The 14,838-nt window shown below is 33.4% G+C and overlaps 1 protein-coding gene across 1 annotated transcript; it reads right to left on the bottom strand.

Annotated features, from left to right (window-relative positions):
- Positions 1 to 10,270: 10,270 nt before the first annotated feature.
- On the bottom strand, positions 10,271 to 12,238 carry LOC131619881 (uncharacterized). The gene has a single exon (XM_058890922.1). The coding sequence runs from the start codon at positions 12,236 to 12,238 to the stop codon at positions 10,271 to 10,273; it is 1,968 nt and encodes a 655-aa protein (XP_058746905.1).
- Positions 12,239 to 14,838: the final 2,600 nt, after the last annotated feature.

Genomic DNA, 14,838 nt, shown 5'->3' with positions numbered 1-14,838 from the left:
AAACATACATGTGTTGCGAAAGAAGGGGTATCAAAATTAAAATCTTGATTTTCATCACTACCAGGAACATATCTTCCTTGAAGAAGAATTAACCATATTGTGTTAGAAGAATCAGTGACATAAAAAACTTGTTTATCTTGGGATGTCATGATGTATGGTTCGTTCATATAAGTCGTCTTTTAAAGATAAACCCGTGTGAATCCTAATTCATCATTTTCTACACCAGTGTTATTGTCAATCCACTTGCACTTAAATAAAGGTACTTTAAAAGTAACATAATAAATCTTCATAATCTCCTTAATGACCCTAAAGTACGCTCTAGATGCCAGGACAAGATTCTTATCTTTTGAACTAGAGAAGTAAATGGATTCAGTTTCAACCATAACCCCGTTACTTTGTATGGTACTACGACCATCCTTTAATTTTTTATAAAATGAATATTTAGTAATGTTGTATGCACTCCAATTTATTACATTAAACTTAAGCATATGTGACATCAATTTAATTGCCTCAGATGCACTACTCCCTTTAGAAACCATTTCATTAAACCAAGTTATGAAAGTTTTGTTATGCTCTGTCAACAACATTTTTTCACTCATCCAGAGGAAATTATCCTTCATAATACTTTTGTGAATGGTCAAGTAAGGTTGAACTTTACTAAGGTTATTCAATAGATACAAATATGATAGAAGAAATACATCTCGGTCAAATGTCTTAACACTTAAACCTTGAATACCTCTACCATCATATCTACCATTATGACGAGACTCATAATTCCTATAGCGTTTGCTTCTGACAAATAGTTTGTACAAAACTCAATAGCTTCTTCCGAGATGTATCGTTCAAAGATTGAAGCTTCCAGTCGGTGATGATTATTTGGATACCATTTAAAGATCTTCATGTATCACTCTACCGGATACATCCATCATAAAAAAATTGGACCACAGATTTTAATCTCCTTTACTAGATGAGCAATTAAGTGAACTATAATGTCAAAAAAAGGTGGAGGAAAAAAATTTTAATTGACACAAGGTAATTGCCATCTAGTATACTTTGCGTCATTTACATTAGAAAATCGTCTGTTGAACCTATGAATTATCGGTAGGTACCACATCACCTTGGAAGGAACACCTTTTTTAGTTACACCATCATCATCTTTAGCACCATTGACCTTCTTGTAGTGTGACTCCCCACACCTCAGACATTCCTTCAAGTTTTCATACTATTTCCTATATAATATGCAATCATTATGACATGCATGTATTTTCACATAGTCCAAACCCATTGGACACAATATCTTCTTGGTCTCATAACTACGGTTCGGCAACGCGTTACCTTTTGGAAGCATTTCTAGCAACAATTTCAACAATTCAGTGAAACTTTTATCCATCCACCTACCTCTTGCCTTAAGCTTAAATAGTCTAACACAACTAACAATCTTGTAAATTTTATGCATCCCGGATATAGCGACTCTTCCAAGTCATTTTTCAAAGTATCTAACACATGGAATTTCTTAAAAACATCTACTCCAATATCACAAATCATATTTTCCAGAGTATTATTCATAAATTCATCATCTTCAACTCTATGCGACGCGGGTATTTTTTGTCACTTCACCATACCATAACCATTTCATGTAATTTTGAATAATCTCATCACAACCACGATGATTGAATATAACATCCCTTGGATGTTTTTGTGTATTTCAAATTTTGTTACAAGGACACCAAAAAATCTCATTATCGTTAGGAAGATATTTTTCTGTGAATTCCAAAAGTTTAATCAATCTACTCTCATACACTCTTTACTTAACCTACTGGCTCTCATCCAACTACGACTCATTATAACATACACCTTCTGAAAGTAAAATAAAAATGAACATTCCAAAATAATACAATAATAACAATAATAACAATAAACTACAACAACTACAAAAAACATGAAAAATAACACTGTACATTATATCCTAAGTCTAAAAAACCACGACAATAACAATAACAATAACAATAACAACAACAATACCAACGAATACAACAACAACAACAACAATAACAACAACGACAACAACAACAACAACATTCACATGAGACTTCTACATACCATAAACGTGAAAAAAATTGTTGATTTGAGATTTGAGCCTCATTCCTCCCCCTCCTTAGAAAAGATGGTGTTTCAGTTTGTTAGGTGGAGAGAATGATAATTCAGTCGAAGAAAAGTTCTAGGGCATAAAAAGTGAATGAATGAAACTTACATTCTAATGAAAAGAGTAAAATATATTGGTTTTTCAGAAAAACCGAGGGAACTAATCGAGGTAAAAACTAAGTTCAATTTATTTAAATATAATATTAATCAACTTATGATGTCGATTTTCTAAAGAACCGAGGTATAAGATGATTTACAAGAGCTGAGAATCGAAGATCAAACCTTGATCTACATAACTTGTCAGATTTCTACAAAACCGAGGGATATGATGAAACTTTTATAAAAAATTTAAATGACACGTTTAAGGTTATTCGACCTCGAATTTTCTTTGGCTGAGGTAAAAACTTCATCATAAAATGCATTATTTATAGTAGTGAAAACTTGTCCCTTAGTTAGTTTACCCCCTCAATTGTGTGAAGCAATTCAGAGAATATATTGTAATTTTATTTTTAAAAATAAAACATGGTGCGCCTAGGGTTTTGGACTCGATTATTTATTGTGAGGTGGAAGTTTTATCATAAAATATATTATTAGTAATAGTGATTAAAGAGGTTATAAAAAAATCAAAGTAATTAAGTCCAACTTATCCAAATGAGAGAAAAATGCAATAAATATAGTTTTGTTGAAATAGATACAATAATTAAAAGTATAATAATAAAAAATAAGTTAATAAATATTGGTGAGTTCTAGAGTGAGGGCCCAACTATATCCCTCACCCATGTACCATTACTATACACCGTTAGATTAAATAACAGTACTAAATCTTTCTACACAGTGCCCACACCCAATAACTTTTTCTTCACTTAATAACTTTTTCTTCTTTTTCTATCTCCTTTATATTGTTGCAATGTTGACGAAGTCCTTAAACCCACACGACGGTTGCGCTCTTTAATTGCCATTAAAATGTGGCTCATTGTTTTATTTTTCCTTCATCTTCATCTTTCATAGCTATTAAAAAGTTATTCTTCACTCCTTTCTAACCCTTGCTACCACTAACCCCAAAACTTGGTTAATTCACAAGGTGTCAAACAACGATTTTTAGTTGCAACGACGGATCTCTTAAATTGAAAATTTGTGGTAACGTTTGGAAATTTCCAATGTCAAAATCTACAAGTGCCCCAATAAAAATCCAAATTTAAACACTTGTGAACGAAATTGACATTTAAAAACATGAAAAAGTCCAAGTGCAAAGGTTTTTAGAACACCTAATTATTAAAATTATTTTGCAAAATTTAACACCCCTATTATAACTTTGAATTCTAAAGGTGTGTGGCTTAACATTGTCTTCGTCTATTTTTTTTAATGCTATGATGTTAAAAACAAATTTCTCCCCTGTCTAATTTATCATAGTTAGTTTGATAGCATTAATTTTCGAAAATTATTTTCTGCAACTTTTTAAGAATTAGAGAAGAAACAAATGAGGAAGAGAGTGGGACATGATTGGGTGTGAAAACGTGTATAGTGTTCTTATCTTTTATTTAAAAATCTGAACCATTTATTAAATTTTGTGGTATTTTTTTATTGATCCACCGGTGAGCATATAATAGGGGTCTCACCTTAGATGGCACCATAAATATTATATTAATATTTTAAATAGACAAATAATAGTTTAAAAGATATAATATAAAGAATACTTGACATGAGACTAATACTTTTTTTTCATAAAAAAAGAACTCAAAAATTCCACATTAAAAGAATATTAAAATATTTTTTGATTTTTTCAATATATTCATGTAAAGTGAAATTGCGTGAGTCAACTTAAACTATTTTTACATTTTCTTGAATTTTAAAGTTACCATAAATTTATTTACAAATTTATTTTTGAAATATAAAAGCTAAGTTGAAAATAAATTTGCAGAAAATTTGGAAAATAATTAAATAAGATTCAGAGTATTTTGTTTGGGATGAGTACTTAAAAATAAATTTGTGAAATACACTACAAAAATAAATATAAAATCACAAGGAACATCAGCATGAAATGTGGAAAATAATTAAATAATAAAAAAAGTTTATTGAACAGTAAAATATTATAATAATAAATTAATTTTTAAAAGAATTACCTTTTTTAATATTTTTTAATTAAAGGAAGTACGGATAAAATAATATGATTAATTAATTTTATAGTCATATTTAATCAACATTTTAAATTTTATTAACCAACTTCATAACTATTAAAAATGTAGGTGTTTATTAACAAATTTCATAACTTCATTAACCAATATTTTACATTGTATTAACCAACTTTGTTTACTGCTAAAAATTATTTTTAATATCTTAGTGTTTATTAATCAGCTTCATCACATCATTAACCAACTTTTTACATTTCATTGATCAACTTTATTTTACTACTAAAAATTATTTTTAATATCTAGAAATTTATTAGTTAACTTCATCACTTCATTAACTGTTAAGAAATGTGGTTGGGCCTAACACTATCCTACAAAACCGGCTTGTAGGGTGATGATTGCCCCTAGTTATAAGCACATGTTCATGCCTTATATTATCTGATGTGTGACTCTTAATACACCCCCACAAATCCAGAACCTAGACAACTGAAACGTGAAAATAAATAGTGGGTGATCCGATAGCGGTCATTTTTTATATTTTATTAATCAACTTTAATTCCCTACTAAAAGTCTTTGTTCATGCATTATTTATGGACATTATTCAGGATTACTATTCATTCATGTACTATTCACGTCACTCTTTATAAATAGTATATATTTTTACTTTAGAAGACAGTGATAGTTGACAGAAATTGAAGACAGTGATTAAATACGGAATAGTGTTTTTGTGGTGTAGAAATACTAATGAGTTGTTTCGAGATAAGAATCATAGAATTGAGGACCCGTTTCTGCATCAGTCATTTACACTTTCCTCTCAAGACTTTAATTCCACACCAACACATCTGGATATCAATAATTGATTGGTTAAACCAACTTTACAGAGTGGTATTTGTGAAGTAAAAGATGTATCCGTATTTTTCAGGTGTGATCATGTGGATGTGTAAAGAGAGCCATGGTACCGGAACCTCCAAATTTTAAGAGACTCAAATTTGTTGGGATGGGCTTAGATAACAACAATAAATAATATATAATTTTGGTTATATGCATAATCTGTGAGGAATTAATTTTCCACTCTCTAAGTAAAATGTGACACTTTCTATGTTTTGATAATTTTTAAATTGTTTTTTTTTTTTTGACAAATTTGAGTTAAAAAATACAGACAAAATTTTTTATAGTTGATTTTAAATTTTCGTAGTTCATTTAACCGGAAACATACGGTTTAAAAATCTATAATATAATCTATAATATAAGAAAATAAATATATCTGAAAATCTCCAATTTGCTCTTTGTTCATAATCATCCATCTATTAATTAATTTGAGGGTTAATTTAAGTCCAACTTTTGCTTTTTGTAACTAAATTCTGACTTTGTTTAATTAAAACTTATACTTATGCTAAATTGTCCTTTATTGTTCACTATTTAGACTTCTTTTTGAATATTATAGTTTAAATAGAACCGAAGATGACCTTGGTTACCTTTCCATTGCAGATTGCTGCATTCTGGACTTCTGGCTCTATCTTCCCATTCAGCCACACTTTTTTCTTCTCACTCCCCTCCAATCTTTTTCTTTGTTATTTATCTCTTACAATTTAATAAAACATTAAATTTAATAAAATTAAATTAAATGAACTATAACTATAATTTATTGGATAGTTTTCTTTCATATTACTTTATACTATTTTTACATTTTTCAATTTCTTAAAAAATCATATTCATTTATGAAAGTTACATTGTGTATATTAATATATTGTGTATATTAATATGTTATTGATTGTTACTCTATAACGTGTATGTTCTTTCCCAACTATTTGATTGTCTTTTATATTTATTTTAACAAAAATAATTTCTATTTTAATGAAAATTATATTATATATTAATATATTATTGATGTCAAACAATTTAGGTAAATCAATTTTGTTTTATTTTAAAAATGTGTATTTTTTTTAAATAATAAAGTATTTCGGTAAAACAATTTAGTTTTTCTTATTTATATTTTTATTACATTTTGAAAACAAAAACATACGTATCACATCAGCACCATTGCGAATCTACGGGTAACACACCAGTATCGCGTAAGCGCACGACTAATCATACTAAAATATGTACAAACACACGGGTTATTATATTTTTTTGTACAATTAAAGAAAATAAAAATATATATTTCAAATAATTTTTTTTTTTTAATAATCAAGAATTTATATAAACCAAGAACCAAAAGTTCTTACACACTTACAACTTACAAAAGGCGAAAACCAATCCGACAACGAAAAAATTAAGCACCAAATACACCTAAGAAAGATACAACATAGGATCTTTGTTGAACTCATATAAATTGTATTTGGTCCGATTAATATTCCCGATGAACGACCACCGCCACAAAAGAATCTTAATGTTCCAAACCATGTCTAGGATATTCCAATCCTCTCTTCTAAAAATGATACTATTCCTCTCATTCCAAATTGACCACACAATTGCCAACCAAATAACACCTTCTCTACCTTTCTTCACCTTCTTCGATTTACAAAAACTAAACCATCTCATAAAACTCTCCATCAAAGAAAACTCCCCTCCCAAATCTAAACCAATCCAAGAGGCCATATCCCTCCAAATTAACAAAGAAGCCCGACAATAAAGAAGAAGATGAAGAAGAGTTTCTTGGTCATTCTCACAAAAAATACACAAATGAGAATTAGAGAAAGAAATACCTCTTGAAGCGAGTTGATCCTTAGTTGGCATTCTATTGATAAAGCACCTCCATCCGAAACTTTTTATTTTTTGAGGAACCAACATGTTCCAAAGAAGAGAAAAAGAATCCGAAAATTCCACTTTAGGACCAAACGGAATGTTATATTTATCATACATATTATAACAACTCCGAACCGAAAAAATTCCCTCCTCTTCGGGCTCCCACATCACCGAGTCCCTCTTCCCTCTATTACTCCAAACCGGCCTCGCCCCCTCCAACACCGAAAACAACCTCCCCATTTCATCCTCCAAACCCGGACCGCCTCCTCCCCTAACACCTAAATCACCCCACTTCCACTCGTTATTTTCCCATCCTCCCATGCAAGCAATACTAACAAACTTCAAATCCGAACAAGAATAAGCAACCGGAAAAGTTTCCTTTAAAGAACTATCATTTATCCAACAAGAGTGCCAAAAAGCAATATGGAATCCATTTCCCACCTTAAATCTACACATGTTAACAAAAATACTCTTTTTGAACTCATGATCTATCTCCAAAATATCCCTCCACCAAAATGATTTTAAACCCTTGTTATTATCCAACTTTGTCGCTCCCACAACTTGAAGATTAATGTCTCCATACCTAGCTTTCAAAACTTCGTACCATAATGCTTCCGATCCTCCCATTATCCTCCATCTCCACTTTTGAAGTAGAGCTAAATTGAACTCCCTAATCCGCCTTAGACCGAGCCCTCCTCTATCAATAGGTAAACAACAATTCTTCCAACTCACCCAATGAATCTTCTTATTTTCTCCCCCACCTCCCCAAAGAAACTTGCTTTGAACCCTTGTTATTTCCTTAATAATTTTCTTTGGAGCCTTATAAAAAGACAACATAAAGACAGCAAGGCTACTAAGCACCGATTTGAGGAGAGTTAATCTACCTCCAAAAGATAAAAAGCGAGCCTTCCAATCCAAAAGTCTTGATTTCATTTTGCTTATAATGCCATTCCACGAAGAAATCCTCCTAGGATTGATTCCAATAGGTATGCCAAGAAAAACAAAATTGTTATCCTCCCTCCTACAAGACAAAAAATGAGATGCACAATCCAAAAAATGGTTACTCACATTAATCCCAATAAGCTTGCTCTTATGATAATTGATCCCAAGACCGGAAACAATTTCAAACCCTCTCAAAATTGCCTTGATCGCCCAAATTTGTTTCCAAGACCCCTCCCCAAAAAGTAAAGTATCATCGGCGAATTGGAGAATATCCACCGAGCAATTTCTCCTCAAATTGAAACCAACATAGTCTCCCATTTCCACCGCCTTAGCCACCAACCTTCTCAATCCCTCCGCTACAATAACAAAAAGGAAAGGTGATAAGGGATCACCTTGTCTCAACCCTTTTTTCACATCAAACTCCGCCGTAGGACTACCATTCACAAGGACCGACATCTTACTTGAAAAAATTAACGCCTCCATCCACTTTAACCATAAAACACCAAAGCCCATTCTTTTTAGCAAATATCTAAGGAAATCCCATGACACCTTATCATATGCTTTCTCAAAGTCCACTTTAAATAGTAAACATCCCACTCCTTCTCTCTTCGCCAAATCCACCACCTCGTTTGCCACCATAACGCCATCCAAAAGTTGTCTCCCCGGAACAAAAGCACTTTGACACTTAGACACTAAATTCCCTAACACCTTCTTTAATCTTGACGCCAAAAGTTTGGAAATAGCTTTGTATATACACCCAACCAAGCAAATTGGCCTATAGTCATCCAAACTCAAAGGATTTGAAGATTTCGGAATCAAAGTAAGGAACGAAGAAGTTATAGCTTTCGATAAAAGAGCTTCTCTATGAAAACACCTAAAACAATTGATGAAATCTACTTTCATAAAATCCCAACACCTCTTTATGAAAAAGAAAGAATATCCATCGGGTCCCGGACTTTTCAAACCATCACAATCCCAAATAGCCTCCTTTATTTCCACATCCTCAAACGGTTTCTCAAGAGATAACTTATCCTCCTCATTCAAAGTATCAAAAAATAAACCGTCTAGCACCGGCCTCCTCCTATCCTCATCTACAAATTTCTTCTCAAAATGATTCTTGACTTCCTCCTTAATTTCCTCCACCGAGTCAATTATTCCACCTTCCGTTACAATCAAGCCAATGAAATTCTTTGTCCTTCTAGCTTTCATCACCCCATGAAAATACTTGCTATTAGCATCTCCATCATTTAACCACTTCAATCTCGACTTTTGAATTAACATATTTTCCTTAATTTTCAAATTCAACCAAATATCCTTAGAAGCTCTTTTCTTTCTTTCCACCATCACCATAGATTCCTCCACATCTTCTTCCCCCACCTCCACGTCTCCTTCATTCAAAATACGCACATTATCCTCCACCTCCAAATCGTATTTCCCAAAAACATTTATGTTCCACCATCTCAACTTCTCTTTTAAAATTCTTAAGTTCTCCTTAAGAATAAAATCACCCCTCCCCTCCACTATTATAGAGAGCCATTCCTTCTCCACAAACGGCAAAAAATCCTTATAAGAAAACCATTCTTTGTTTACTTTAAAAGGCTTCGGACCCCAATTTTCCTTATCGCAAAGCAACCACACCGGACAATGGTCCGAAACATCGCGATCCTCCACCAATTGGCCAATGACGCCCCACCCACTCACAATCTTATCCGCCAACAAGAAACGGTCTAATCTACTCCTCGATCTACCATCACCACCAAACCACGTGTACTTCTTCCCTTTGCACGGAACATCTTCCAACCCACTCCTCCTAATATACTCTTCAAACTCCGACCACTCCCTCCGAGAATTATGAAACGAAACACCCTTTCTCTCCCTCCTGTTTCGAACCGCATTAAAGTCACCTCCCGCTAACCACTCTCCATCACTAAATCTTGATTTCAAATCTAGAATTTTCTCCCACAGAGATCTCTTCTCCTCCCTGGAACTAGGAAAGTAAACATTTACAGCATAAAAATAATTCCCCTTCCACAAAAGCTTCATCCCCAGAAAACCCCTTCCACCAAAATTAAAAACAACTTTTACAGTATTAGTGTTCCACAAGGTCAGAATCCCCCCCGACGCCCCTACAGACGGGATAAACGAAAAATCGACACTACTGTTCCTCCAAAAACTACCAGCCATAGAACAAGAGATATGCTCCAATTTTGTTTCTTGAATAAAGAAAAGATCAGGATTACCTTTTGAGATGATGTGATTAATTCTTCTTCTTTTTGCACTGTTTCCTCCCCCCCTAATATTCAGAGTTCCAACTATCATTTAAACAAGAAGTTGTTCTCCTTCCTTACCTCCACACGGTTTCTCTCCTCCATCTCCATTTTTACCAGTTCCACAACACAATCTTCTGCTCCAGATTTCTCTACTCCCAGGTCTGATAACATCTTCCATAATTTCTTCCCAACATTAGAACCAAAATTCTCCTTTAATCTGCTGTTGTTCCTTCGGATTATTGACTCCTCTGATTGCACACCGTAAGCCGCTACCGACTGCACCTTTTCTCCCTCTTTTGTGTTATTACCGTTTTCTGCAGAAAAAATAGAAATAGGGTCCGATTCCATCTGCCCCCTATTTTCTGTATCTTCACGTGCCTCCCTTTTTGCATCGTGGGCTTTTTTTAAAAAAGATTTGGACTTCTTTTTCCTAATACATTTTGGCCCATTATTGCACCCCACCTTTTTAAATTTGATCCTTTTCATTCTCTTTCCAGCTGCCACTTCACTAGTGGGTCCCTTCCACACAACATTATCGCTTTGTACTCTTTTAACGCTACTTCCCTCCTCATTTGCCACATAATCCTCTGCCTCCTTAATACTCGTGCTATCATTTGACAGACCTACATTTCCTTTTGCTGCTACTATAGCCTGGTCAAAGGAAAAAGGCTCCTTTGTACTTATCACCCTTTTAGAATTGACATTAATTTGCCTAGGTAAACCACCAGACCCATTGACCGCTGGGTTTTCCTCTGTTTCTTTAGCTTCTCCCTCAGAAAACTCCACCCCAACTTCCTCCCTCACCTCCTTGGCCGGCGACCCTCCTAACGGAAAATCGTCTGCGAAACTTCCATATGAGCACCTGGAAACATCCCCCACCGAAACAGAGTCTTCTGACTCCGATTCCTCCACTTGCGCCTCTTTTCTCACAACGTTACACAAAGACGAAAATTCTTCTCTCAGCCTCAACCTAAAAGTCACCCCATCCACCTTTGCATTAACAAACACCGGCACCATGAACTCAATAGGTATACGGACCAACACACGAGCTACTTCCATACCGCTTCTCTCCGTTATTGACTCATCGGAACAGATGTACGTTCCAAAAGTCTGAACAAGCTTCTCAAAAAATTCCACTTTCCAAGCATGACATGGAACACCGAAAAAACGAATCCAAGTTGTCCTTTCAGTATCCACGTCTAATACGTTCCACGGTCTAATTTTAACGAACCATTGTTTCCACCATGATTCTGCTTCCTTGATCAGAACCTCAATATCGCCTTCCTCCTCTTCTTCAAGTAAACACAAATTTGCCCCCAAAGGAGTGATTTTGATCTGGAAATAACCTTCTTGAAAAAACTGATCTTGAATGTTGTAAGAGTTTCCCGGGTTAGAGACTACACCCACGAAAGCTTTCTCCAAAACCGCCTTCACACCTGGTTCTGACTTGTACTCAAAATCACACGATCGGGCAACCCCCTCTCCCTGATCCGCAACCGCCTCCCTCTGACTCGCAATCACCTCTGCAAACGACAAACGACCCGGATTTCGAACAAGAACACCTCCAAAAGCACCTTCCTTTGCCGCACAAACCTCTGAGCCACCCTTTGATTCCGCAACGTATTCACCTCCAGACACCTTCCCTCTAACCACCTTCTTCCTCTCAAACCTAGGAATATTGGCATAAATTTTCACACCGTCTATCTGAATGGCGTCCAACCTCACCGCCAGCATCCTCGTATCTCCTTCTTCCCTGAATCTTCCAAAGCCAACACGTTTCCCCCACTTGTTCCTCCTAGGTGAAATGGCCACCTCCACACACTTGCCTACGCATCCAAACAAATCAAACAAATCTTCCGCCTTCACTCTATCTGAGAAATTAGAGCAAAACACCGAGATCACCTTTTTCTCTTCATCCGTCCTAGGTTTCCAGTTCCTGGGAAAAACATCCCACCTAGAATGCGCATTCAAAAACGGCTTCCTCTTCACCTCAGTCCATTGCATCTCCCTCATGAAAACTAGTGAGAGAAACTCTCACTTCTCTCTAACTAAGAATCTATCCATACAAAATTGTTAAGGTGAATTAATTGAGAATTAGGTTAATTTGTAGAAGATGATGTTGTGAGAGAGGACAACATAAAAATAAAAATCTATCCATAAAAATAAAAATATATTTCAAATAATGTATGAATTCAAACACGAAAAAAATGAATTATTTTTTAAATTATTTATGTTACAAATATTTTTATTTTGAAATTATTTTTAATTTAAGATATAATATTTTTTAAGATAATATATGAAAAATTGAAATATATATCAATGATTTAAAATTGTATTTTTATTTTAAAAATAATAAAGTCTTTTGGTAAAAATAATTTTGTTTTTTCTTATTTACTTTTTTTATTATAGTTTTGAAAAATAAAAGCGTGTGTACCACATCAGTACCCGTGCGACCGCACGGGTATCCCAGAGTTATGATAAAAAATACAAACATTCTTACTAAAAATTTCAAAATTCCGGTAAAAATGCATATTTCAAAATTGCTGCTAACAAATTTCATGAATTTTTACTATAAATTTTGAAATTTCCGATAAAAACGCATACATTTTGAAACCGTTGGTACAAATTTCATGAGTTTTTATCGGAAATTTCAAAATTTTCAGTATATTTTTAAAATTTTCGATATAGCTTCAAAATTTTCAATAAAAACTCATGAAAACTATGACTTTTTATCAAAAATTTGATATTTTTTCCAAAAATTTTTGGTATAATTTTAAGATTTTTGATTAAAACGTATGCTTTATAAAAATTAGCAACTTTAGACAAGGGTATATTATAAAACCCAGATATGCTATTCTTACACCCTAATTATACACCAAATACTTACATCAAACACTGTTCACCGTATTTATATGTTGAACAGTATTTTTATAAAATAAAAAATTATATTTATAAACAGTAACGTGAACAGTTTCAGTAGACAGTACATGAATAGTGGTTGTGAACAGTGTCCGTGAACAGTGCATGAACATTGACTTTTAGTAGTAAACCAAAGTTGGTTAATGAAATGTAAAAAATTGGTTAATAAAGTGATGAAGTTGGTTAATAAACACCCAAGTATTAAAAATAATTTTTAATAGTAAAACAAAGTTGGTTAATGAAATGTTAAAGGTTGGTTAATGAAGTGATGAAGTTGGTTAATAAATGCTCTGATATTAAAAATTATTTTTAGCAGTAATCAAAGTTGGTTAATACCATGTAAAATGTTGGTGAATAATGTTATGAGGTTGGTTAATAAACGCTCAAATTTGTAATAGTTATGAAGTCGGTTAATGAAATTTAAAAGGTTGGTTAATAACGTTATGAAGTTGATTAATCACATAATTTTGTGTCTATATTTCCTTAATTTAAAAAAGGCTTAAATGCACTTTTGATCCCCTATATACGTTTTTATGAATTTTTTATCCCCTTTTACAAAATTCAGCATTTTAGTCCCCAATCTTACTTTTTTTTTTTGCAGTTTTCTGGTCCCTCTCCATAATTGCATATGTGGCACATATAAATTGTGACATGGACCCATGAACTATTTGCCACGTCATTAAGTATATTACTTAATTCACTTAAAAGCCAAAAATGATTTATGAAATTATTAAAATATGATTGTTTAATAAAATTGTAGTTAAAATATCCCAACCCTAAATCATTCTATCAAACTCAGAACCCTAAATCCGTTTCAACAAACACGTTCCTCCTTCATCAAAGCATCAAGGAAGATGAGCAGCATTCCACCTGTTCCACCGTCGTCCACATGCAAAGAAGATGTTCGTTTCTGTATGAGGTATGCTCTTCTCTACTATTTATTTTTCTTCATCGTGTTTTCATAATGATTTCTTCTTTATAATTCTGAAGCAAATTTTGTAATTTTATTCAGACCATCTCAAAGTAATTGCATTAAGATAAGATTTTATCATAAGGGAAAGTTAGTAGAGAGTCATGTTAAATGGTATGTCGATGGAGAGGTGTCTGAATTGGATTGGAAGTGGGATACAGACTACATGTCGTATATGGATTTAGAAAATCTGATGAAGGATGAGGAATATAGGAATATCAAGTGTATGTGGTATTGGAACCCCAAGTATAGCTTTAGTCTTGGCCTTAGACTCCTAAATAGTGATAGTGATGTTCTTAAGTTTGATGAGGATATCAAGGGTTTTGAATTGGTGGGTTTTGAATTGGTGGATGCTTATGTTGAGCACTCAAAAGAAGTAACTCATGTTGAGGATGATGTTAATGGTTGTCCAAACTATGTTGATGATGAAGCTAATTCTGATGTTGAAGTTGTAGCAAAATATGAGGCCTTAGTCATTGAAGTAAACAAATTTTTTGATTCATTTTAGAGTGTTTTTATTACTAACATATGTTGCGTATTTATGTAAGATTTAAATTATTATGAACAGTACAAAAGTGTCAGTGCAATTCAGACCATACAAAAGTGTTAGTGCCATCCTAACCATACAAAAATGGCGACACTATCCCAATCAATTTGACTTTCTAATTTGTTTTCCCAATGAATTATAGTTCATACATATGTTTTTTACTTTTATCTTGCACAT

This window comes from Vicia villosa, linkage group LG7 (assembly GCF_029867415.1).
Source record: "Vicia villosa cultivar HV-30 ecotype Madison, WI linkage group LG7, Vvil1.0, whole genome shotgun sequence".
Classification (NCBI taxonomy): domain Eukaryota; kingdom Viridiplantae; phylum Streptophyta; class Magnoliopsida; order Fabales; family Fabaceae; genus Vicia; species Vicia villosa.
Note: the sequence above shows the minus strand (reverse complement) of the source record. Positions and strands in the feature narration are given on the sequence as shown.

What these genes read in the sequence shown, in the direction of transcription:
- LOC131619881 (XM_058890922.1), bottom strand. Translation starts at nt 12,238, where the DNA reads ATGAGGGAGATGCAATGGACTGAGGTGAAGAGGAAGCCGTTTTTGAAT.